The 25,641-nt window shown below is 44.2% G+C and overlaps 2 protein-coding genes across 2 annotated transcripts; one reads left to right on the top strand and one right to left on the bottom strand.

Annotated features, from left to right (window-relative positions):
* The first annotated feature begins 263 nt into the window (after nucleotides 1-263).
* slc22a23b (solute carrier family 22 member 23b) lies at nucleotides 264-23,273 on the top strand. Its single transcript, XM_085775087.1, has 10 exons — nucleotides 264-1,486; nucleotides 3,270-3,373; nucleotides 5,025-5,179; nucleotides 15,960-16,146; nucleotides 16,503-16,630; nucleotides 18,088-18,190; nucleotides 18,477-18,703; nucleotides 20,195-20,227; nucleotides 20,417-20,540; nucleotides 21,236-23,273. Exons 1-10 carry the CDS (start codon nucleotides 1,034-1,036, stop codon nucleotides 21,654-21,656), a joined length of 1,935 nt encoding a protein of 644 aa, XP_085631213.1. The 5' UTR covers nucleotides 264-1,033; the 3' UTR covers nucleotides 21,657-23,273.
* psmg4 (proteasome (prosome, macropain) assembly chaperone 4) lies at nucleotides 23,156-25,626 on the bottom strand. The gene is made up of 3 exons (XM_085775091.1): nucleotides 25,333-25,626; nucleotides 24,313-24,388; nucleotides 23,156-23,529 (listed from the first exon to the last, which is right to left on the bottom strand). Exons 1-3 carry the CDS (start codon nucleotides 25,507-25,509, stop codon nucleotides 23,408-23,410), a joined length of 375 nt encoding a protein of 124 aa, XP_085631217.1. The 5' UTR covers nucleotides 25,510-25,626; the 3' UTR covers nucleotides 23,156-23,407.
* Nucleotides 25,627-25,641: the final 15 nt, after the last annotated feature.

Here is a 25,641-nt window from a genome sequence, read left to right as displayed (position 1 = left end):
ACTTGATCCTCACATCATAAATCATCTTGCATCGATGAAACGTGACTGATTAGTGATTCTAACAAGCTTTATATTGAGTGGAGAAGGTGGAGAGGCTGCACAAAGAGGATCATTGTTGCCTGCAGATGCCCGTCAGTGGTGCAGTCGCCCTTTGAAGGATCTCCAATCGCAGCTCATAGCGCGACCGACTGAGGGCGGGGTTTTCCTCCCCCTCCTCCTCCTCCTCCTCCTCCCACCCCCTCCTCTCCCCAATCTCCTGCTCCAAGCTCCAGCGTTGGCACCGCGTCCCATTGACTAGACAGCGACAAACCGGGGAGCATATTCCTCCTCCACCGCGTCCCTGAACTCAACACCGTCAAAGTGGACCGGTGGTGATGAGTGGGCGCGCGGCTGATGTGCACGTGAGGACCTATAGCTATAAGTGATGCGCACCTCTAGGAGGTCCCGGTCTGGGCAGGTATGAGACCTGTGGCGCTCGTGGATGAAGAAGGACCAGCAGATGTTTAGTGGATCCCAGTTCTGGATGTAGCTCCATGTTTCACTTCTACACCACAACCAGCAGCAGCAGCAGCAGCAGCAGCAGCAGGCCTGGTCCGGTTCAGCCCCCACATGGATGGATCCCGCAGCAGCAGCGGTGCTTATGGGATATGACGCCCGCGCGTACGAGCATGCCCGCCGCCTGTCCGAGTCCGAGTGCACTCCGCTCCGGGAGCTTCTCCCCCTGACACTGCCTCTCCACTCGGACATCCCCTGGTCGCTTCCTGCCCCCCTCGCCATGAGGACGACCGCACGGTGATTCGCCTGAGCGGACTGGACATCAGCTCTTTTTTTTCTTTCTTTTCTTTTTTTTTGTCTTTATCTTTTTTTGGATCGCGCTTTTGCTTTTGCTGGCTACACACAGGATTTATCTGCGCTGTGGGGCTTTCTTTGTGTCAAAGGGCTTAACGCAGAGTGCGCGAGTGGCAGCAGAGCGGGGGCTTCGCTTCACCCGCTGTTGCGCCCAGCTGCTCTCTCTCTTTGTGGCCGCGCCGTGATGGCAGCCGGCCGGCCGGAGGCGCAGGACCACCCGCCCGAGAACGGCTTCACCCCGCTGGAGCACCCGGCGCCCCGGCTGCTACCGCACATCGACGGCTCGGTTCTGCCGTCTCTGGGGGGCTTCGGGAAACACCAGAAGCAGCTCGTGGTCCTGACCTGGATACCGGCATTGTTCATCGGCTTTAGCCAGTTTTCGGATTATTTCCTCCTGGCGCAACCCAATGGCACGTGCGTGCAACCCCTCAATAACGGGAGTAACTGGACCGTGGCATCCCCGCCGGTCTCCGTCACCGGGGGGACGCCGGGGCTGCAGCTCAGAGGCAACGGCACCGGCACCGGGGAGGGATACGGATACGGTTTCGGCTACGGTAGCGACGGTGTGCAACTGTGCGCCTGCAAGGAGTGGAGGCTGGAGCTGCAGACGGGACTTAGTCAGAATGTGGTTACCAAGGTAACGACTGAGCACATAGACCCACAGTGATATCTCTCTGATAGAAGAAAAAAAAACACTCTGTTCTCCATCATCATCATCATCATCATCACCACCACCGTGTGTCTTCATCACCAGCGCCAGTCGCAGTGTAAAGATGATCCGACACAGACACAGCTGACTAACAAGTTACCCACTGACCTCGATATGACAGTGTGTGTGTGTGTGTGTGTGTGTGTGTGTGGGGGGGGGGGGGGGGGGGGGGGGTTCAGTTCAGATAAGACAGCAGCTGACAAGGAGTGTTACATAGCTACTACTGTATAGCATGTACAGTAGGCTGTGTGTGTGTGTGTGTGTGTGTGTAGGATCAGTGCTGCAATATTAATAAGACCTCTCTCCATTTACAGTCTTTATATCACCACCACTGCTCCTCAATGTCGATGCATTATAGGCCACAACACAGACACACACACACACACACACACACACACACACACACACACACACACACACACACACACAAACGCAACACAAAAAAACACTTAATTACATGGTTGGATTCCCATCTGGGGAGGAAAAGTGGGCATGAACTGTGGATGCACTGTTTCCCTCCTGATATTGACTCTGATATCGAATTTATGCTGACATCCCATTAACCAATCAAAAAAAAAAACACTGAGTATGTGGAGATCAATACATTTGCACACACAGATTGTGACACAGTGATGCTGGAATCTGATTCAGTGACCCCTCAATCTGACACAGCATAATCTTAATTTACAGAAATAAACTGTTTTCAATGTGGATTAGTCACGTTGGCCTGTATCCAATCTGATCACTGTTGGTGCAGAAGATACTTAAAGGTCCAGCTAATAGTTAATAACTCAGTTGTTTGTTTTTTCATTGCAATTTCTCTGGGATCCAGTTTGGATGCAAAACTTTACAAAACAATGACACGATCTAATCGTTTTGTCCTAATTAATATCATCAAACCCTGCATGTATTTTCCCTAGATAGCACTGTTGCTAAATAGCCCGTGCATAATGAACTCACACTGTCTTGTGTGTCTTCACCTTCCATTTTTTTTTACAACCAGAATCATCACTCATAACCAGTGCAGTGATCATCTCCTTCATACTCGCTCCTCTGCACAGTCGGAGGCTCAGCAGCAGGAGGGGACTTCTGTAAATCATTGTTAAATACCAGAAACTACTTTCACACACTGCTGAGTCGGGTCCGATGGGCTCTTGCAGATACTTTTTCAGGGTTAGTGCACAAATATAGAGTGCAGTGCACACACACACACGTACTGCACGCAGGCAGGCAGCACATCTCGCTCCCACATGTGTCCTTGGCTGAGTTTCAGATGCTGAGAGCTGCAGTGTTGTGTTCACTGACCCATGGGTTTAGAGGAAAGAGTGGAAAACTATTGATTTCTGTTATTATAGACACGCGCCCACATTTGCACACACACAAACAACATATATATACACATATATTCTTGTGTGTTTTCTTTTCCTTTCAAGACGTACATTTGAATATTTCAGAAGCGTCCGCACCATGTTTGCACACTCATCAGCCTTCATGAATTATCAAAACAGTGAGTCAGAGAGCGAAAAGACTTTGACAGACTTGTGATGAGAGAAGCCCACATTTCCCTCTTTTTTTTTTGTTTCTGTGCAGCTTTCAGATTAAAAAAGAAAATGCTTGGCTGCTGATGTTTAATTCCCTTTTATCTTGTTGTGGGTGGTTCTCAGAGAGAAGTTGGCTAATGTTCCCCTGTTTCTCTTTGTCTCCGTTTCAGTGGAACCTGGTGTGCGACTCTGCCTGGAAGGTGCACATTGCCAAGTTCTCTTTGCTGGTGGGCTCCATATTTGGCTATCTAGTGATGGGTGTTATGGCCGACTGGTACGTTGCCTCCTTCACTTCTGTTTTTTTTTTTTTTTTTGCCTTTCTACTGTGTGTGTATCTGTGTGTGTGTTTTAGTCGGCTTTAAAGGTCCCTTATTTCACAGTTCTCATGTGCTTTATTTGAAGTGTTGATCCATAAGAGCTAGAGCAGCAAAGATCATCTAAATATAGTTTTACATCTCCTCTCTCTTAGCTTCTCTCCGGAGCGCTAGTAACAACAGGTCAGTGTCAGCCAATCACGAGAGAAGAGGCTCTGAAACCCGCCTCAGATTCGCTGAAGGTTTTCTAAGTAATCAAATAAAAGTAAAGGAGATTTCAGACCAAACACTCAGAGAAACCAAATCCTGCAAGTGTTAGACAGTGGGACTAAGTGGGAGGGGATTGAGGACTGTTTTATTGTGACATCACAAAGTAACAGGACGTCCTAACGACTGGTTTTAAGGTTTCAGTTTCTGAAAACAGGTTGTGTGCATTTCTCTGTGGACTGAGGCTTTGATACTGTCACAGTAGATACAGAACCTAGAGTTGAAAAGATTGAATGTAAATCTTTCTTTATACTGTATGAGACCTTTAAAAGATAACATTGTACTCACCATAAAAACAGCCTTGATCTTGCAACACTGCTACAAAGACGTCCTGTGTGTCAGGAAACACATCTGAAAGAAAAGTAAATGTGCAGTATTATCCAAACTATCCATCAAAAACATCTTGCTTCAGCTTTGACCAGTAGGACATTACCACTGTCATTTGAGGGCACATTCACTTTAATAAACAAATATCTGAACCAAATGTCATTGAATACCACCCAGAGTTAGTGCTAATCCATGCTAATACATGTTGAGGTATTTCACAAAATAAGGTAGAGCTTTGACCGGCTGGTGGGTGCTGCTAGATTAAATGTCAGGGTATCGCCAAAATCTATAAAATTAATCTTGTAGTGATGAATCCAAGGCAATCCAGGTGATATTGTCTGAAATAATTGAGTCGCGCTGCTAGCGTGGCTTAAAAATTCAACAATAAGATCCATTACAAGACAAAAAGTCCCTGTCACTCCACCTCACTGTCAGCAGTTTTAGTTTAGAGACGGTCTTCAGTCTGTGGGTTTTATCAATAAAGCAGGAGATTGATTCTTTTCATAAAGTTTTTACTAAAGCACCAGAAAGAAAACTTTATCTATTCAGTAGTCCAAAATGAACAATTAAAAACCTCAAACTATACGACTGTCTTTATGTAATGTGGTGGAATGACCCTTTAAGTCTCGGCTTGTTGTCCGTTGAGTTCATTGTGGAACCACCTGAGCTGCCTCGTGGGAAAAAAAGTCCCAGCATTGTGTCTGGGATCAGTGACCATGGAAACAATGTAAAGAAATGCACAGGGGCACTGAGGCCTCAGCTCTGACCTGACCCACTGATCTACTGACCCCCCCCCCACGCCCCCCGAATGCCCCCCTCCTCCCATACAGGAAGTCCAGAGACTCTGAGAGGAAACAATGAGTGGCATGATCCCCTTTCACCCGACTGCACATCAAAAGCTTCTTTTTCTCTATAGTTTGTGACAGTTTCTAAACACTCTGCTGCATCTTTCTTTCTTTTTCTTTCTCCATCTGTCCCCCCCCCCCCCACTCCTCCCCTCTTGTTCTTGTTTCTAAGGTTTGGTCGACACCCGGTGTTGATCCTCTCGGTGCTCTTCATGCTGGTGTTTGGTCTGAGTGTTGCCTTCTCTGTAAACGTCACCATGTTCAGCACCTTGCGCTTCTTTGAGGGTTTCTGCTTGGCGGGCCTCGCTCTCTCCCTCTACGTGCTCAGTAAGTATACCTGCTGCTTTCTCCTCCTCCTCGTACCTGTCGGCTCCTTTTTTATTCTCTGTGCTTTCTCTCTCTGCACCTGCACCTGTATTTCCCCATTCCTGCTCTGCTCTTTGTTGTGTTTAATCTCAAACCACTAACGCCTGAACAGCATTGAGCCTTGGAGGTGATGTAGAAGAAAACATATCAGACAGGAGGAAGAAATAGACCTGACTACTACTGTTTGCCCCCTGAAGTTTCTATGTCCACCTCCTTCTGCTTCTAGGTTTTATTATAGCTTTTTCTGATTCACTTTTGCAGTTTTTTTAGTTATTGGTTATCAATATTTGTTTGCTTGAGCGTGTAATGACTGTCTTCAACATGATAAAGAAAGACTGTCAAATATCAGGCACTAGAGTTCACTACTATTACTTTTTAGTTGGTGCAGTATGTGTTGTGCACTGACCCCTTAAATGAACATAATATAACACTATAATATCCTATATAATAGAAAGAAAGTGGCCAGTGTACAAAAAACAAGCCAGAAAACGATGCTCTAATGAAGTGCTTCGTAATGTGAATGTCAGAGCAGTTCAAAATGACACATATTATTATCCTCATGCCAGTTTAGACATCATCTAAGATTGTCATATGATCATCATCAACAGTTAATCATGTGGTGCACTCCAAGTAGATAGACAGGGATGCTCTGTTAGAGAAAAAGAAAATAATATTATTGCCTAAAATGTCTGTTTTTAGCAAACACCATTCCCCTGAAGGCCACGACCTTTGTTGGTTAAATGTCAGCAGCTCGATTAGAGGAGCTAAATCAGAGTTAGCTGTAAGCAAAGCAGGAGCGGGGAAGGAAAGGGAAGGGAAGGGGGGCGGGGGGAGTGTGGTATTTACATTTTTTTACGCAGCTTAGAAGTTGAATATTTGGTTTTTGAAAAGAGAAAACCAGCAGTTACAAAGACGTATATGTGCTTGAACTGAACGGGAGCTGTAGATTTCTCTGTGTTAACAAGCTACGTAACTGTTGGTTTCCTTTGTTGTAGCCTAATCATTGCTCATAGTAAGTAAGAACAACTATATAACATTATACTGTATACTTAAAGGGATAGTTCAACATTTTGGCAAACTGGCCCATTGCCATAATCCCTATAGTTTTAGCAGTAGGTTCGTTACCTTTGATTGTCGTTGCAAACTGTTTTTAGAATGGCGGAGCAGAGCCGTGAGCTGCTCAGAGATACGCTATAGAGGCTGATGGGATTTCTTGGTTTCCCTCATCAAACTCATCAAATACACAATCCAACAACTCCAAAACGCTCTGGTGGACAAATTGTGACCTGCACATTCACCATGCTATGAGATAATAACAGAACATTACCAGACAGAGTTGTTTTAGAGGTAAATACAGAGACTGCTTGCTGAAAAACTGTTCCCGACGGGAACGCGCATCAGTGGTTTTGCATGAATTTACCTCTAAAACAACTCTGTCTCGTAACATTCTGTTATTATCTCATAGCGTGGTGAATGTGCAGGTCACAACTTGTCCACCAGAGTGTTTTGGAGTTGTTGGATTGTGTATTTGATTAGTTTGATGAGGGAAACCAAGAAATCCTATTAGCCTCTGTAGCGTAGCTCTGAGCAGCTCGCTCAGCTAAAAATAGCTTGCACCGATAATTAAAGTTTAAGGCAATGGGCCAATTTGCCAAAATGTTGAACTATCCCTTTAAGATCTGTGCGGTAAATTGAAGCTGAGATATTTTGTGACAGACCACAGAAGTAGATTCCCTCCTCCACATGTGAAATGTTTCCCTCCATGTCCCCTCTGGGCCTCCGTAGAGCAGCCAAGGTGATCAAAATGACACCACTGGCTGATAGTGTTTTCATTCCCCTGAAGAGCCGTCAACCCTCACCCACTGCCGCTGTATCCCCCACTGCCCCCCTCTCTCTCGCCCCCTGTCTCTTTCAGGCCGGTCAGAGATTAGTCATACGTTATGCGTGGAGCGAGGGCAGACTTTGAGCTCCAGCAGTGGGGCGGGTTTGTTCCCCCCTCAGCGGGGGCTCCAGATAAATCTCTGCTGAACTGCTTTTCTAAAAACAAACAAACAAAATGTACGCCTCGGAGCCGTCTGCTGCCGAGCGGCTCCTGAGAGTTGAATTTAATCTGTGATGTAGACAAAGGCAGACAACACACAAATAATGTTGTAGTTTGCATTTCCTTCGATGCATTCAGTCTCTAAGTTTGTTTTGAGGAAGATGAAGACAATGGAAAGTGATGGGGGAGTTAGGGTTGAGATCAAGATGAGGTTTACTGCTGTGCATTCACTGAGTGAAAAGGCAAATTTGGGGCTGTCAATGCAAATGTGAAAATGCAAATTCCTTTCAATGGCACTATTTTTTAAAACATTATGTCATTTTGGCCTTTGACCTGACACTTAGTTCTGGAAATGAATCACAAAAAAAACCATCTCTGCTATAACAGTCACCGCTCGAATGGAGCCGTCATGTTTTTATTCGAGCATATTTTTTATGCCAAATGGAGTGAGGCCTTTGAGCGTTTCTTCATTAATGTTTAATAAGGTTACATTTGTATAAAGCAACATTTGTCCATTATTAAACACCAAAAAAGCATTGCTCCTAGTTACATTTTTAAAAAGTAAAAAAATGTGCCATTAATAAGAAATGAATGGTGATTAACTATGGACCCCTAATTAATTGAGACTAAATATTTTAATCAATTGACAGCCTTGAAAAATAGTAAAAATAACACAAAGATAAAGCAAGAAATTCTTAATTTAGACTAAGTTATATGCTTTACATGCTCATGTTTAACAGGTAGGCTTGGCTAAACACATTAGTGCTTACGTTTGCTAATCAGTAATTTTTGGCTGCTGCGGTTCAACCTCTGTGGGTCATGAAGGTCCAGAGCTGTTGAGACATTTCATTTGTCTGGATAAAAACAACTGGCTGAAAAAAGTTAAGCTTGAATGCTATAAATGCGATAAATAACTGATTTATTATTACTATAATTGTAATTTAAACTGGTCCTACTGTATAATCCCAGACGGCCTAGTATGTGAGATGCACTTGGAACAAGCTTCTGCGTTTATTGATTTAGATCAAATCATGCACGAACTTGAGAAACGATCTAATCAGAGAAAAGTCAATTACTCTCTAAAAGAGAGTGTTTGGCCAATTTATCTTTTTCTCATTGGTTCTGAACATTATTACACATCCAGTGCACGTCTCCTCCTCTCCCTCCGTACTGCAGATTGTTCGTTCATCACACACACACACACGCACAAGTGCACACACAATTTAGTAATTTGTCTCCTGTTATTACAGTCGGTTTGCCAAACACAAATACCTGTAATGGGAGGCAATTTTTCTATTTTCTATTCACTTCTTGTTGTGCTCAGTGTGGACAATGATGGATTAGTAACCATGTGTGTCTGTGTGTGTGTGTGTGTGTGTGTTTGGTGTGAGAGAGCAGATTGCAGGCATGCACTTTGAAGTGCAACAAAAAAAAGGTGTTTGCATGAGGTGTTTGCTGGTAGTGTGAGGTGGTGCATACAGTAGGAGGAACAGTCGGCTCGCTGCCTGCCACACAGTGATCTGAGCTTTAAAGTGAGCTCACTCTCTGACAGCTGATAACAGACCCGGCCATCCCATTAACAGTAAAGCACATGTAGAGTAACAGCGTGCTGGCAAAATCATGAAGACATATGAAGCTTCAAATAAACCCATCATGAAAAGGCTGGAGACGTAACTGCACCGACACAGGAGCTGCGAGGCAATGAAACCCAACGAGCACATTTTCATTACAGCGCTAAAACAGACAGATATGAAAATCCTCATTACCTCGTCAGTTCCTCCTTCTCCTTGTTTGCCAGGAGAGGAACTGTAGTGTCTCTTCTCCGTCCGTCCTGCAGGACTAGAAGCACTGCAGTCGATGAGTGTTTTTTGGCAGGAACACATTGTTTTGTTTTGTTGTGTTGGCTCTGATTCTCCATTACTTTGGATTAGAAGTGGAAAAAAAACAACAACAAAAAAACGGCCGTGAGGTTGAAGTTCTGACCTTCAGCTTTACTCTGCTTTGGTGTTTACATCCACAGTGGAGGATCGGTAGCTCTCTAAGTTTTCAACCATGTAGAGGAGAGTGATGTAACACAGCTGTAATCACACAAAGGTGTTTACATCCATATCAGATGAACAGTGTGGGGGGTTTGTTCTTTGATTCTCTTTAGTTTAACGTGACAAAGGTAATTGGACATGTGGGATCAATTTAAATAAAATTATCATAGATCCTAGTTCTGGTCTCATTCCTTTCTAATAATGATGAATAATAAATAAGACACTACTCACCAAAGCTTGCAGCAAGGTGAGCTCAGCGTGGTGCGGTTGTAAAATCGAGGCTGAGATCTGGGAGTAGGAAGGTGAGAAAGACAAACAGTCAGGAAGTCAGACCGGCCAGATGTTTGACCAGCTGGATCTGGAGGAGAAGGAACCAGTGCTAACATTAAAATATCAACCCACAACTGTCTGTTTTAAAGTTTTCCTGTGATATTAACTGACATATTGTAGCATGCACTGTCCACTTTCAGTTTTTCCTGCAGATAAAGTGGGGATTTGTGTTTTTTAGTTTAAAAAAAACCTGCCAAAAATATGTCTTAAGCTGTTATAAACTGGAGTTCAAGTCTTTGCTCTCTGACTTTATGAAAGCTTTGACTGACAGACTCTTGACTTGATCATCCCTGGTGATGTTTCTTTTTCCTTGCTAGAGACCCCCCTGAATCTTCTGCAGGTGAAACACATGCTCAGCTGGTCACGTGACTCACCCTGGCGAATCAGGATCATTCTATCCCAGTCGCAAAAACACCGATTGGCTGCTCTGTCTCTATGTTTAGGGATCATTATCCATCCTGCAGCAGTGTGCAGCTTAAAAGGGGGGGGGCAGATGTTTACACCCATTATGGACGTAAAAAAAAAAGCAGAAAACCAGTGATTTAACACCAGAGTCACAACATATAGAGATACAGAGCACAACACAACACAACACAGCTCAGCAGAGGAGCAGCACTGAGGAATCTGCTCCACTACTGTGTGCTAAATATGTTGCAGCAGAGAGAGAGAGAAGCTCTACAACATATGCAACATGCAAACACTGTATTATGGATGATTGTACAGTACATATGCATGTGTGTGAGCTGCTGCATCCATATTATCCATATTTCTACCCAGCCCCCCCCCCCTTCTCTCTTTTCTTTCTCTCTCCGTCTGTCACTGTAAATGCGAAGCTGATTTTTCTATTTCTGAACCCAGCAGCTCTCCGGTCTTTTCAATTTCCACTCCTCGACTCTCCTCTGCTCCATTCATCCCATCCTGCTCCTCTTTTCTCTCTCTCTCTCTCCCTCTCTCTCTTTTTCTTACTACCATTTCATTACCACCAGCGGTCACACGCCCTCGCTTGCTCATTTTCTTGAGGCTCATTTGAAATCTCTCATCGTCCGGTTATCTCGCTGCAACACGCAGCGCATAATAAACCTTACTGGAGCTTTCCCTGGCTCTGCCAATGTAAACGTGTTGATGTGTGTGAGTGTGTGTCTCTTTGTGTGTGTTGTGTGAGTATATTTGGTTGTTGCAGCAATTCTACGTGGGTTTATTAGTTTGTAATTTACCACCTTCCTCTGGGAGCCGTTGGAGAAAGAGCTTCTTCCTGCTCCTGCCTTTTCTTTTAATTTTAGTACAGAAAAATGTGTAATTATGGATTTATGTATGCACACTCCTCTGAAAAATACTCTCGTGTTTCTTTTTTGTAAGATGCACCTGCTGTGAGATGCTGGAAATCTGTATTTCGAAGGATAAGTGGTCCTCATCCTCTGTTGGCTCGGGTTTTCCCCAATAGAGACACAGTTTCCCTGTGAAAACACACAGATAAATGTCCATAGTTACAGATTGAACAACTCCTGGATTATTGATGCATATGTATGTGATTCATCAGGCACCATAAAAGGTGATGAAACATCAGTGTCAAGAGCTCCTTGTTTTGAGACTTGACTTTGAGCCTGATTAGTTTGGTGATTCTCAAAAAGCTGAATGAGACTTTACATTTTCAATATTTGATTTTGTGAGAGAAAAGAGAAAAAAATTATCAGTCACACCTGGTAAAATATTTGTCTCGTCTGAGAAAGCAGCGGTGGACAGTTTGGATGGTTCGGTGACAGAGGAGTGGGTTGTGCTGCAGGACTCGTTTGATGAGGTGCGTTTCTCTCCTTCATGAAACTGGGTCAGCGTTTGAATCCTCGGTACTCGCTGTGAATCCAAGCTGACTACAGCTGCTTCGCTGCTCAAAGGAGAAACGTTCAGTGATTGTTTTTTTTTAATTATTAGGCTACTTCTTGTGCATGGACGCAGAGGAATTAGGTTGCAGTTACTTTTACAGCAGTGAGTCAAGGTTAATATCGTCGTTCACTGATCCTTAGAGACTTTTAAGTAATGACAGTCAGAGACACAGTATATGCCTGCATGTGTGTGTGTGTGTGTATGCGTGTGTGTGTGTGTGTGCTCTCATGAGCTGGGAGGATGACTACTGCTGACTCAGCTGGGGAAAACTACTGTCATGTCGTGCCCTTGTCAAGCCTCCTGTCTGTTTCCTATCGCTGCCTCTCTATGAAGTCATTGGCCTCAGGCTGCAAGAAGAAAAGATATCTCTCACTAAACAGCTTGTTTTGTTTCACCATTAAAGGGACATTGTGTAACTTCTCCCGTTATCTATTCATGAAAATCGATTATTTCGTTCAAAAATCTGTTTTGTCATTAATCAGTAATCCCCCCATCATCAAACTGAAGTGTTCCTTTCAGCTCTGAATTTGCCGTTCATATCATTCATATCTCCATGGAGCGGGTAAGCTCGGTGCTGCTGCCATGTGGTGTTGCCATGTTTTTACGTTCAGTGGCAGCGTGACGGTAGGAAACCACGGAAACTCAGCGGAGACACCGGAGCTGTCGGCTCAGGTGGAGGTGGCGTCTGTGAAAAGTCACTGCGGTAACGCAGTGAGGAGGAATGGAGCGTTACACTGATGCTGCATTCACCTGCAGTCGGGCAGACGGCCGTCGGTAACAAACCAGATGTCATTTTAGTCACAGAAGTCCAGAGAAAACGTGGGTCAGGTAAACAATACGACATCGCCATGACAACATATTGTCACGTGTATTGTTTTGCCTCGTGCTGACGGACCACTTGTTTACATAGAGGCTTGTTTGCATCGTCCGTCTGCCCAATTTCACGTGAATGCAGCATGAAAAATACGATTGAGTTGCTTGTGATATACAACCGCAACGCTAGATGGGAGTAATTCCTACACAATGTCCCTTTAACCTAAACCCCAAATATCTTTAATACTAAAACAACACAGAGACGATCGGATCACGTTGGTCATTCAACAATTTCTGCAATTTATTCCCCTGAAATTACATCTAAATATTTATGTTTTCCTGAGCATGAATCACTTTCGTGGCGGAGGACACTGTGTCTCTGTGTGAACCGATCGACTGCATCCCATCAATCTAACCCATACAGTAGCTGCCACCTCCCTATACATTTCCATTACACACACACACACACACACACACACATTACACACACACACACACAGGCATACTGTAGCTCTGTGTGAACTCATGCTGTTAGGAAGCCAATTGTCTCTACACTCCGTTCTCATGCCCCAGGCAAGGTTAGCGAGGGAGCAGCAGACAACACAGTGTGTGTCTGTGTGTGTGTGTGTGTGTGTGTGTGTGTGTGTGTGTGTGATTGTGAGTGAGTGACGGTGCTGTCAGCCATTTGTCATCTGAGTTTTGTTTGGCCACCAGATTGGCTGCTTTTTTTTGTGTTGCCACCTCTTTTGTTTTATTTGTTGCGTTCCCTTTATGCCAGTCTGGGCTTCTTTTTTTGTTTTGTTTTGTTTTGCGAACCCTCTGCAACTGTTCACTCACTTCGAGATGTAAAGACTGAGGAGAAGCTGCTTGGTGAGAGGAGGAGGGAGGGAGGGAGGGAAGGAGGGAAGGGGGGGGGGTGAGGAGGGTAAGTTGAGGTGGGGGGATGGTGGCTTCACAGAGGGTGAGAGAGCCACTTCAGCCCAGATGAGCAAGAGTGGGCAGAGGGAGGGAGGGAGGGAGGGAGGAGGGAGGAGGGGGTGAGGGTGAGGGAGGATCAGCCCACAGGGGGAGCAGTGAGATAATCAGCACAAGGAGAACCATTCTCCACTCGGCTGGAACAAAAGGTCCCTGCCAGTGTGAGTGTTTGTGAGTGTGAGAGTGTGTGTGTGTGTGTGTGTGTGTGTGTGTGTGTGTTTGTGAGTGAGAGTGTGTGTGTGTGTGTGTGTGTGTTTTATATCCCAGTAGAGTCAGTGGGATCAGACACCTCCCCAGAGAGTTGGGGAGTGCTTTTTGTTTTGTGAGGTTGGTTTAGGGAGGCAGAGGGTTTGCCAAGGTACAGTTGATTTCTTTAGTTTGTGTGTGTGTGTCTGTGTGTGTGTGTGATCCATTCCTATTGACCGCCAGTGTGGACTGAAGTACCACAGAGACGTGGCGGCGCTCTGTTGTTGTTGTTTGCCAGAACAGACAGACGGGGTGACAGCAGTGGTGGAAAGTAACTAAACACAGGACGACGTGTAAACAAGCTCTGCACTTAGGTATCGATTTGACCCTGACATTGTCTGACTGCACTTTAGTTTTATGCTACTTTACACTCAGATCTCCCTCCTCCTCCTCTTCTACCACCTAGTTACTTAAACCACCTTATAAAACATGAACGTTGGATTGTTACGTATCAAACTGTCTGACAGGATCATAGAAAACATGAAACTACAGAAACCAGCTCATTGTCATCATTTAGATGCAACAATAGAGAACATAATAATATAATACTACTTCACTGCACCCAACACTAACATGTTATGACCTCAGAAAGTTGTGTAATGTGATAGCACACTGTTGCCTATTTACACAACAGTGAATGTAAGTTCAGTATTCACTCTGTTTTTAGCTCCTGACAAAAACATCTGGCTCTTCAGCTGCTAGAAAAACATCTGTCTGTGCTGCAAAACCAAAACACTGAGCTGAAAGACGGTAAAATGCTCAGACTCAGCTGTTATAAAAAAAAAAGAAGATAAATTTACTTTATTACAACTTGAAAATGAAGCTGAAGAGTAAAATAGTTGCTTAAATGTCCATCACACATGACAAACGTGACAATATCCTGGTGACTTTTGTCCCAACTTTGACATGTAAGATGTTTACAACCGGTAAATAAGCCAATGTTGCTCACCTATAACTTTAAGGACTATATCCGTCCGTTGGCCAAACTGCTTATCCATGCCAGTCCCAGCCAACATTCACATTCAGACAGTTAAGAGTCACCATTCAGCCGACGGACTGTGAAGCCGGGGGAGAACCTGGAGAGAACCCACACTGGCACAGAGAGAGAATAAAATGTTAATTTAAAAGAAAAATAAATAAAATCAGACTAATTAAGAACCAAAATGGTGCAGAAATGTTAACACAAGACGGCTTTTATCATGTTAATTCATAAACAACTTTACAAAAAGTATTCAAACCGCACCAGATGTCGTGTTTTGTCACTCAAATGTAAAAAGATCGACAGTTTTTGCTGCGACGCCTAAAGAGAGGAAGGGAAGAAGAGAGAGTTCAGGATTATGGGTCAATGTAATTTCCTCCATGTGTTTTGGTTCCTGCGAGGGGGGGGGGGGCAGTGAGGCTTTAGGAGACTAACTCTGAAAACTCTAAGTCTGCGACAGAAGAGGAGAGAGATGAGGGGATTTATATTAATACCAACATTTTTTCTCCTTCTTCCCGGCCTCCCTCTGACCGACTGAATCGTTTTCTCATCGTCCTCTTATCTGAAAGTCTTTTTTCAGTTTGTCTTTGTTGTTCTCTCCCTCCACCTTTCTTCTCCCGTGTCTCTCTCTCCCCCGTCTTTATTATCATTCCTGCGGTGACTCCACCGATGAATGGAGGGACTTTTCCATGTCCTTTCGGAGGGAAAAGTAATTTGTATTCTACCCCTATACTCTTCCCACTTTCCCCCCCCTCCTCCCCCTTTTTCTCCCCCATTCCCCTATTTCCTCCCCTCCTCTTTCTCTTCTTCTCCACAATGAGAAGTGACAGTACATGAAGCCAGGTTAGCAGACACACACACACACACACCCCCGACACCCCCGCCGCCGCCTTCCTCACCCACCGACAATGGTCACCTTCAAAAAGACCTTGCCATATGGACCAGACCATCTGGACTGTACCATGTTACACGCAGTAGGGGAGGGGAGGGGAAGGGTGGGGGGAGCCCGGTCAGGGACGGGTGAGGCATTAAGAAACCCTCTCTCACCGCTCACGGCTTGCCTTGTAGTCCATCCTAAGTTCATAAAGAGGTGGTGTGGTGTTAAACTGGTGCTCTTTCTCTCTCTTTCTCTCAGGGGGGGGGATCAGTAATAGGAGTGCTCAATAATTCAGAGAAGAAATTCAATACCGGCTTCACCATTAAACAAACACACACATCACATCACATCACAGTCGTCCAAGGCCGTTAAGGCTGCTGTTTGGTTTATGATGGTAATCACATCCACGACCACGGACACAAACAACAGCTCATACATTATTTATCTGCATCTCCTGGTGCATCAACACACATCGCACAAATCTACTGTATATCTGTGTGAAACTGAATCTTCCTCTCCCTTCTCTCTCCATCTCCTTTTCTCTCTATCTCTTCTTATTTTAGGGATCGAGCTTTGTTTGCCAGGCTGGCGCTTCTCCATGACCATGGTGGCCAGTTTTCTGATGGTGGGCGGGCAGCTCCTGATGCCAGGGGTGGCCGCGCTGTGCCGCAATTGGCCGGACCGCGATGACTGGCAGGTCCTGCAGATCGTCATAATCAGCCCGTTCGTTCTGATGCTGCCCTACGTCTGGTGAGTCCCGCCCTCGGAGGAAATCCATAGCAATGAGGAGAAGAAGAGGAGGAGGAGGGAGAGAGGAGGAGGAGGGAGAGAGGAGGAGGAGGAGGGAGGAGGGAGCGGGGGCAGATTCTCCACGCACTGAACCAGGCGACGGCTTGTACAGTACACACTGCTCCGCACAGTACTGAACACACTCCTCTTCAGCGGACAAACAATACTCTCTTTCTCCTCTTGTTTTTCTTCTTCCCTCCGTTTCTCCTTCTTCTTCTTGCTCTTGCAACACATTCTGTTCTCATCCTTCTTTGTCCGTTCTCTCTGTACATTTTTATCATTCCTCTTTCTCTCTCTGTTTCTCTCTCTCTCTGCAGGATTTTTCCCGAGTCTTTGCGCTGGTTGCTGGCCACCCAGCACTACAGGCGGTCCAAAGCCATGATGCTGCACATCTCCAGGAAGAATCAGGTTGACATGACAACCGAGCCCAGTGGAGTTCTCGCAGGTGAGGACGGTTTGAGGAGAGGAAAAAAAAAAAAGAGAGAGAAAAGTCCATTTCGCTGCAAATTTTTCTACTTTCTGTCGCTTTATTCGCTTCATTATGCAAAATTATTTTTAATTCATCGTCTGTGCTGTGCTGCAGCTGCTTCTTGGTGTGTGATGAAACGAACATGCAACGAACACAAACACAACTCACTCACATGCAAAAAAAGACTACAAAAGATGCTTCTGTTCATGTGATGTGTGCACAAGCGTTTCCCAGTATCCACATGATGAAATGCAACAGCAATCAGAAGCACATCTTCCCCTTCAGAAACCTCCAGGAGCAAAGTCTCACTGGCAGGTCCATAAAGTGGGACTTCACAATGTAGCCGCTGATGCTAACGGCTGTTTTCATTGGGAATTAATGTGCCAAATACTTTTACAATTCAGATCCAGGTGGCCTCTTCAAATTTAAACAGAACCCCAAACAAGATGTTCAATATATAATGACACTTAGCAGCACATTGAGATGCTTTAAAGGGATAGTTCAACATTTAGGCAAATTGGCCCATTGCCATAATCCCTATAGTCATAGCAGTAGGTTCGTTACCTTTAATTGTCTGTGCAAGCTATTTTAAGAACGGCAGAGCAGAGCCGCAAGCTGCTCAGAGCTACGCTACGGAGGCTAATGGGATTTCTTGGTTTCCTTCATCAAACTCATCAAATACACAATCCAACAACTCCAAAACGCTCTGGTGGACAAGTTGTGACCTGCACATTCACCAGAACGTTATGAAACAGAGTTGTTTTAGAGGTTAATTCATGCAAAAACGCTGATGTGCGTTCCCGTTGGGAACAGTTTTTCAGCAAGCAGTCTCTGTATTTACCTCGAAAACAACTCCGTCTGGTAATGTTCAGTTATTATCTCATAGTGTGGTGAATGTGCAGGTCACAACTTGTCCACCAGAGCGTTTCGGAGTTGTTGGATTGTGTATCTGAGTTTTATGGGTGAAACCAAGAAATTCCATTAGCCTCCGTAGCGTAGCTCTGAGCAGCTCACGTCTCTGCTCCGCCGTTCTAAAAACAGCTTATACCGACAATTAAAGGTAACAAACCTACTCCTAGGACTATTATGGCAATGGGCCAATTTGCCAAAATGTTGAACTATAACCTTTAATTTGCAAAATGTTGGCCTTCAAATTATTAATGAGCGGTTGTCTAGCAAAGACACATCCTTCCTCTCCGCGCCACCAACACTTCCTCCTCCCCTGCCTCGGCATGTGATTCATTGTTCCTGCCTCTCCTGTGGCCGAGCAGACAGATAGCTGCTGATGAGAGGGGGCAAAGGGAAGTCCTGTATCAATCTAAGAGCCCCACAGCACATTAGCTTCACCGCGCTAAAGGTCCCTTAGCGGCCGGTCTCTCATTACCTTCTGAAAGAAAAAGGTCTCAAGGTGTGCGTTTCATGTTTCCTACCAGAGCTGGAGCAGGAGCTGCACAAGAAACCCCAGAGGAGCTGCATTGTCAAGATGATGAGCACCAGGAACCTGTGGAAAAACATTGTGGTGCTGTGTGTCAACTCGTAAGTGTGTCGCTGCGTCTGTGGCTGGGCTGTGTACAAGTTCCTTTGCTAATCAAAGCCTACATCCGTTGTGTCGAGAAAAGAGCATGAATTACACATGAGCTCGTCCCTTACCACCTCCCACCCAACCCTACACCCTACCACCCCACTCCAACATGAGATGAAACGAAGACATGTGTGTGAGCGTTAAACCCTCACTCGCCCCGTGGCGGTCGGCGCATGTCTCAGGTAACACCTCGCGCTCGTCTCATCCTCTTCTTGTCTTGTTTCGTGTGTCTTTGTGCAGCCTGACAGGTTACGGCATCCACCACTGCTTCGCCCGCAGCATGATGGACCCCGAGGCCCAGCCCACGGCGCTGTGCCACGCAGACTATTACACCATGGCTGGCATCGCCGTGGCAACCTGCCTGGCGCTGTGTCCCGCGGTGGGGCTGATGGGACGTCGGGGAGGGCTGCTCACCTTCATGATCATAACAGCTCTGGCATCGCTGCTGCAGCTGGGTTTACTCAACTGTGAGTAATAATCACACACACACACACACACACACAGGCTGTTAAACCAACTAGTCCTCACCAGTTCCTGTTGCTAAGACTCTTAAAGGGGTAGTTCAACATTTTGGCAAATTGGCCCATTGCCATAATCCCTATAGTTTTAGGAGTAGGTTTGTTACCTTTAATTATCGGTGCAAGCTATTTTTAGAACGGTGGAGCGGAGCCGCGAGCTGCTTATAGCTATGCTACAGAGGCTAATGGGATTCTTGGTTTCCCTCATCAAACTCATCAAATACACAATCCAACAACTCCAAAATGCTCTGGTGGACAAGTTGTGACCTGCACATTCACCACGATATGAGATAATAACAGAACGTTACGAGACGGAGTTGTCAAAATGTTGAACTATCCCTTTAAACTTTGATTTTATGATGATTTTATCCCGGCAATTGCACATAAAAAATAACAGATTGACACCAAGAATGTCAAAAAACACTCTTGAGATACAACATCAGAGTTTTTGAAATGCTTGTCTGGGCTGAATGGATTGGTGTATTGATAAAAGCGAAAGTGCAATGGAAACAGACCCATGGTGAATAAATCATGACACTTGACTTAAATGTCCATTGAAGCTGAAAGTGATGAGATGAAAGAGACAGACAGGCAAAAAAAAAACATCAAACCTGTGAGGAGATTATATCCTTCCTCAAACACCTATGGTGCTGCAACTGCACAACAACGTTGTAAAACATTTTACTATGATTTTATGTGATTTGCATGTCAAACTTGTGGTTATATATTTGGATTTATTGTGCAGCCCAACCCTAAACTCTCGTGTAACGTTAGCACAATCCAGCACAGGCTCCCAGTGGGTTTGTCAGTCACGCAACTGCACAAAATAATCACTGAGTTTATTTCTATTTAGATATAGGGTACAAATGTAAATAGTGGCTAGTTGCTAGTTAGCCAGGCATCTTGGCTCGTAGCTAAAAAGAAAACTCTTCATTCTTTAGATTTTTACATTTCTTGTCTTTCTCCAAGTTGGACGTGGATATTATAGGGTTTTATTCTTACTGCTGCCCCTGTGCACTTCAGGTACCCGACTAATGATGGGATATTCCAAACACTGACTGACCTGCTGCTGCTTGTTACAGTCACTGAGCTGTGATTGGGCAAACGCTGCACAGGGGAAAAAGTTTAGGCAAAGATTTTAAATCGAGGTTCAGCCTGATTTGTACTCAACGCTTCACTTCCTTTTGTCATTAAATCACTAAAGCCCACAGTTTAAGTCGGAGTCTAATAGGAGCCTCTGCTGATTCCCTCCTTTTTTTGACCTACATCTGCAATATGGAGTCATTATTTCAGGCTTCAGTGGTAAAACTGTTCAGAAATCATCCTGAAGGCTTTTTTTTCCTGCTTGTTTTGAGTCAGCACTGACTCTGCTGCCCTTTGTGCTTACTAATGACATGTTCTCCTCTCCTTTATTTTCCAATGCTCGCTGACGGACTCCAGTGATTGGGAAGTACAGCCTTCGCCATGACATAGGTACATTTACAGTGCAGTTAATTTACATCATATAATGATTACTTGAAACAATAAATCACTGAGCTGTAATGTCTCTTCACGTTTCACTTCAAGGTCACTCCACGTGTTCATATATAAGCGCTCTAATTTGTGCCCCTGGCCTGTAGTTGTAGTTTGAATACTTACGTTTTGTCGCCCTCTCCTGGACAGTTCTGCGCGACACCCTGAACAGGAAATTCTCGGTGGCCTTCTCCATCATCGGGATGTTCTCCTCACACGCCGTCAGCATCCTCAGCATCTTCTTCTGTGCTGAAATCACTCCCACTGTCATCAGGTGAGCGCAGACACTGAAAAAACACAACAGAACAACAACAATAACACGTAGGGGAGCGTCCTGCCTGATTTTTAATTACACACACTGTCCAGTATAGTAGCTGTTGAAGCACAGCGGGGTCAGAGCTCGCTGTGTGAAGTCACACTGTTGTCACACATCCACACACCTTGAACAGTCGCTTTGCTCTTGTTTTTTTTTTACACTTTATTGCATGATTGCACAAGTCGTTAGTTCATGTTCCACTACACATCTTTTTAGCCATTGGAGCGTTCCTACAATTTGTAGTGAGAAACGTCAAAGAAATGAAAAAGTTAAGAAAAAATCAGAAAAAATGAAATAAATAAATACATTTAAAGCAGAAGTAAGCCGAGGAGAACTTTCCTTGTATCCTACAACCTTTATCCAATGAGGAGAGACAACGGCATAAAGGGGCAGTCCTCTCTGTGTGTGCAGCCAAGGGATGCGCGTGAATGTGGTGACGTAGGGACGAGGAAGTTAGCCAAAACGACTAATCGCTTACTTCTGCTTTAAATAATAATAATAATAATAATAATAATAAAGGGGAAAAAAGAGGTGGGACAAAGACAGTAAAAAAAATAAATAAATAAAAACAGTCGCTTTGTTGAGGTTCAGAAGTTGCAAAGTTTGTGAGCTGCAGCCTGGACAGACTGTTTGTGTTGTGTATTCCTGTGCAGGGGCGGGGGTCTGGGCCTGGTCCTGGCGAGCGCCGGCTTCGGGATGCTCACCGCTCCCATCATGGAGCTCCACAACCAGAAGGGCTACTTCCTGCACCACGTGATCTTCGCCTGCTGCACGCTGCTGTGCATCATCTGCCTGCTGCTGCTGCCCGAGCCGCGGGGGCAGCCGCTGCCCGAGAGCCTCGCCGACGGAGAGACCTTCACCCGCCAGACGCTGCTCCACCCGGGGGAGCAGCACCTCCTTCTCGCCAAGACCGACAAGGACTACTCCCGAGTCCACGACACGCCTCTGCACCTCTCCACCACCGGCAGCGCCACGGTGGCAGCGGCCACCGCCCTGGCAGCTGTGCCCGCCTCGTACGCCCTGGCCACCGGCGGGGAGGTGATTGGAAATCGTGCCATAGCCAATGGGGTGTGAGCATCATAGCAATAGTCCACTACTGTGCTATTAATTGCTCGAGCATTAACACGACTCAATGGTCACTTGAAATAAACAAAACTGACTTTTAAGGGAAATTTAAAAAAAAAAAAAAAAAATTTGATCCAGACGGACTCTTGTTGGTTTGAGACGGTGGCGATAGTTATTTTGTGTAGTTTGTAGTGATTATGATTCATTCAGGAGTTGCCAAAAAAAATAATTGTCCAGGACAAAAGTTTATCTGACGTCAGTGTGTTGAATAATAATAATAAGGTCTAGAGAGGAGAGACAGAGAAGAGCAGACCGACGTGCAGAGTGTGCTCTGTGAGTTTCCTGTTTGTAGTTTTGACTCGTTGAAAGAGGATTTCACTGCATCTTATAATTCTTTATAAGTTCTTTTGCACTAAATGTCAGAGACACAATCAAGTGTTTGTGATTTTCAGCCAACGCGTTGGGAGACCCAGGGATTGGCTAAACCACTACCACTCCTTTTTGCATGAAAGGGCACAAATGATTTTACACGTTCTCTCTCTCTCTATCTTTATTTGTGGTCCCTCTACAAGAAGTCTGAAGTGGCACTTTATCCTCAGAGGTGAGGTCAGTGTAGACACTGATGTTTTAGTTTTTTTAAAGAAGCATTACTGCTGTTGTTGTGGGTGTATGATGGTTGTCGGATGTTGACGAACAGCCGGAGACCTTGGCAGACTGTAAGTGTAGCCTATATAGAGACTGTGGCTGAATGCTAAAACAAATCTGAGAGTTGAGCGGACATGAGAGTGGCCAGTCAGCGTACTACTGTATGTCTTATGATGCATCTCAGCATTTTAAATGGCTTTATCGCGATGGCTCTGTTTCTTTTTAACAAAAAAACAGAGAATGTAATTTAAGAAAACCAGTATTTATTTTGTCATGCTGCCAAGGGCAATTCTGTCGCTTGAAATACCTCCTTAATTAGCCAATATTTCCACTCCGACTCTCACTCCTTGTTCTCTGTACTGTGATTCTATAATGTCGTAATCCTGCTCCTAGGATGTGTAACTCTAGCCAGAAAGCACAATATTTTACAGTTTTTTGACATAAACGTTTGTGGAGATTAGACTAGAGCAGCGTAGCCTGCGTAGATCCTGGCCTAGTTGTGATTAGTGTACATTTATACACTTTACTATGTAAGTATCCTTTAGGACTGGATAAAAATATAAGGTATGTATTCTGTACATGTGCCATCCGTTCATAATGTATGGGCCATCGACCTTACTTTTATAGGATATAAGCACATTGAATAGTTAAAACCATGCCATCGAACATTTTTTTCCAAATATACCTGAATCCACAGATCGAACAGGTTCATCCTCCGTTTTTAAAATCATGTTTAGTAATAATGACACAGCACGTATTTTGAACACAACGTATGGTTCGGTAGTTTGTAATATGTTTTCAACAGTTTTCAACACTCGGAGAAGATAAGATACAAGAAAAAGAAAAAGAAGTCAAACCACTAATGCTGTTTTCTAAGTGTTATTTTTTTAATATGATGCATTTGTACAAAAAGCCATAGGCCTACATGTTTTGATAATAAACCACTTAATTTATTATGTCAATAAAAGAACACTTGATGTGGCTGCTTGTGGTTTTTGTGTCGGGGGGAGTGTGAGTACAGTATGTGAAGTGGTAAAGTCCAAACAGAAAGACAACCTGCCTTGTCCTAATTGTCCTTGGTTCAGTAAAAAAAAAAAAAAAGGGCAACTGAACGCTCAGAAGTGTTCAGGGTGAAGCTCCAGCTCCTTTTTGATCCTGTTCTCGATCAACAGGCCGAGGTTTGAGTCCGTCATCGGGAGGCTGTAGCTCACAAATACTTGTTTTTTGGTCCTCTTTGCTGCAAAACACACAGAAAATAGACATTTAATTTACTTCTAATTTGAATAAATGCATTTTTTTTGCTGTTGAATTCTTATATGATTGTTTTATTTCCTTAATATAAATCAAACCAAAGTCATGGAAGCTGTGAAAACTCAAAATAATTCATCTATTTTTCACCATTTCAGGGTTAACTACATAATATTTTGACTTATTTCGTCACATAGTGCATTATGAACAAAGCTGCCTTTCATTAATTCACCATGTAATTTTTATGCTGAGTTTTTCACACCAAACAAGCAGCAACTGGTTCAATATTAATCTGCTGTGGCATCACTGTCGACTTGTGGAGACCTGAGATTCGTGTGAATCTAATCAACATCATTGTCACTTTTATTTTTGTCAGACTGGTGTTATCGGTTCATGGCAACAACACTTTTGAAATCAATCTGCTGCTGCAGCTGAATTAATTAAAAAACACTCTCTCTCTCTCTGGCAGCACTAAAAGCAGAAGTGATGTTAGCTGTGAATGATAATGAAACTCAAACAAGTTTCAAGTCTCTGCGTGTCGACTTTCACATTGCACTTAAGTGAATGGAGGCCGTTTGTTGCCTGGAGAGCAGGAAAAACACACATGTAAATACTTCATACAGGACTTGGAGAAGTAATAATAGTGATAATGTTATTTACATATCCGCAAAATATAAATAAAAGATTGGAAAAGTGTTTGGTAACTAGTTTCTGCATTGGAAAACACAGTAATTAGACACATCAACTAAAATACAAAGTCATTCATCCTTACCTAATCTCTGTGACAGGGAATTTGGAGCAGTATTAGACGGGTCCCCCATCAATAATGTGGATAATGGCATTGAATCCTGCAGACAGAAAACAAAGCACATCAGTTCTGTTAGGAGCATTTGAAACAGAAATGAATCACGTCGTCCAGATTTACACAAACTGAAGGTCATAGATCCCAGACTGATGACATCATGGTCGTCTCTATGGTTTGGGGGCACAGTTTGAGGATGTGAAGGAGAAATACAGCTCAATAGATTTATTAGATTTTGCTTTCTAAGGACCCATTGACCAACAAGTGGCCCTGTGCTGCTGGAGGAGCTCTCCATCATAGATCATTAGGTTTACTACACAACAGAGACAGTGAGATAAAACTGCAGCTAAAATGCTCAATCATTGGAAATATGACTTTATATCACAGGATTGATCTCAGGACTCCAGGCAAAGTACGCCTTTCTCTAGGAGCAAAGTGGCCCCTAACTGAAAATTTTAGGTGCGAAAACAGAAAATTTAGGGGCACAAATCGACTTGCAAAGCAAATATTCACATTTCTTTTTCATTCATGATCCTCAAACACCTTGGCCTGACACCTGTAATGACAGACTCCAGATTCTTTGAGCGTAAAAAACAAAACAGCAAACTTACTGGTTGCACATGTGCAAGTAGATGAACATTTTACTTACACTGTCTCCAATTTTAGGGGCAGCCTGGGTCTATTATAGCAGAAACTATCGATAGTGAAACTAATCAAACATGAGTGTCTGGTGCATTTACTCATTATTTACACCCCTAGATACATCACAGGGGGGTAATACCAGTATAAAAACCTTTATTTAGACAATCTCATGGTTAAAATAATCTACATTTCTTCACAAGTAAGAAATAGGAAACATTTGACGTCATCTTACAGCATCTAGTTTAAACAGAAACCTTTAAAAGCTCAAGTTTACTACAAAATAAAAGTCTTGATACATGTGTTTTTAAATATTATTGATATATGTCTCCATAAATGTGTTTTACTCACATATTTGCTGCTCATCGACACGGCCAGGTTGTTCAGCACCGGTGTTGAACCGACCCAGAGGAAGAAGCCGCCGCTCAGCTTCATCACGTGGAAGTGCACGGTCTGCTCCAGGATCTTCTCCGAGAAGTTGTGCACCGAGATGCCGTCAAACTCCGCTCCGTTCTGCGTGGCCGTCATTTTGTGTGTGTGGGTTTGTGTTTGTTTTGAGCTCAAGCTGCTGCTGGCCAACAGAAACGTGCTGACTGTAAACAGTGGCGCAGTGATGGTGACTTCCGGGTTGTTCGAAAGTACGAGTACGGCAAGCCAGAG

Source organism: Trachurus japonicus, chromosome 4 (genome assembly GCF_045865225.1).
Source record: "Trachurus japonicus isolate A0001 chromosome 4, Traja_1.0".
NCBI classification, from domain to species: domain Eukaryota; kingdom Metazoa; phylum Chordata; class Actinopteri; order Carangiformes; family Carangidae; genus Trachurus; species Trachurus japonicus.
This window is presented reverse-complemented; position numbering and strand designations above follow the sequence as displayed.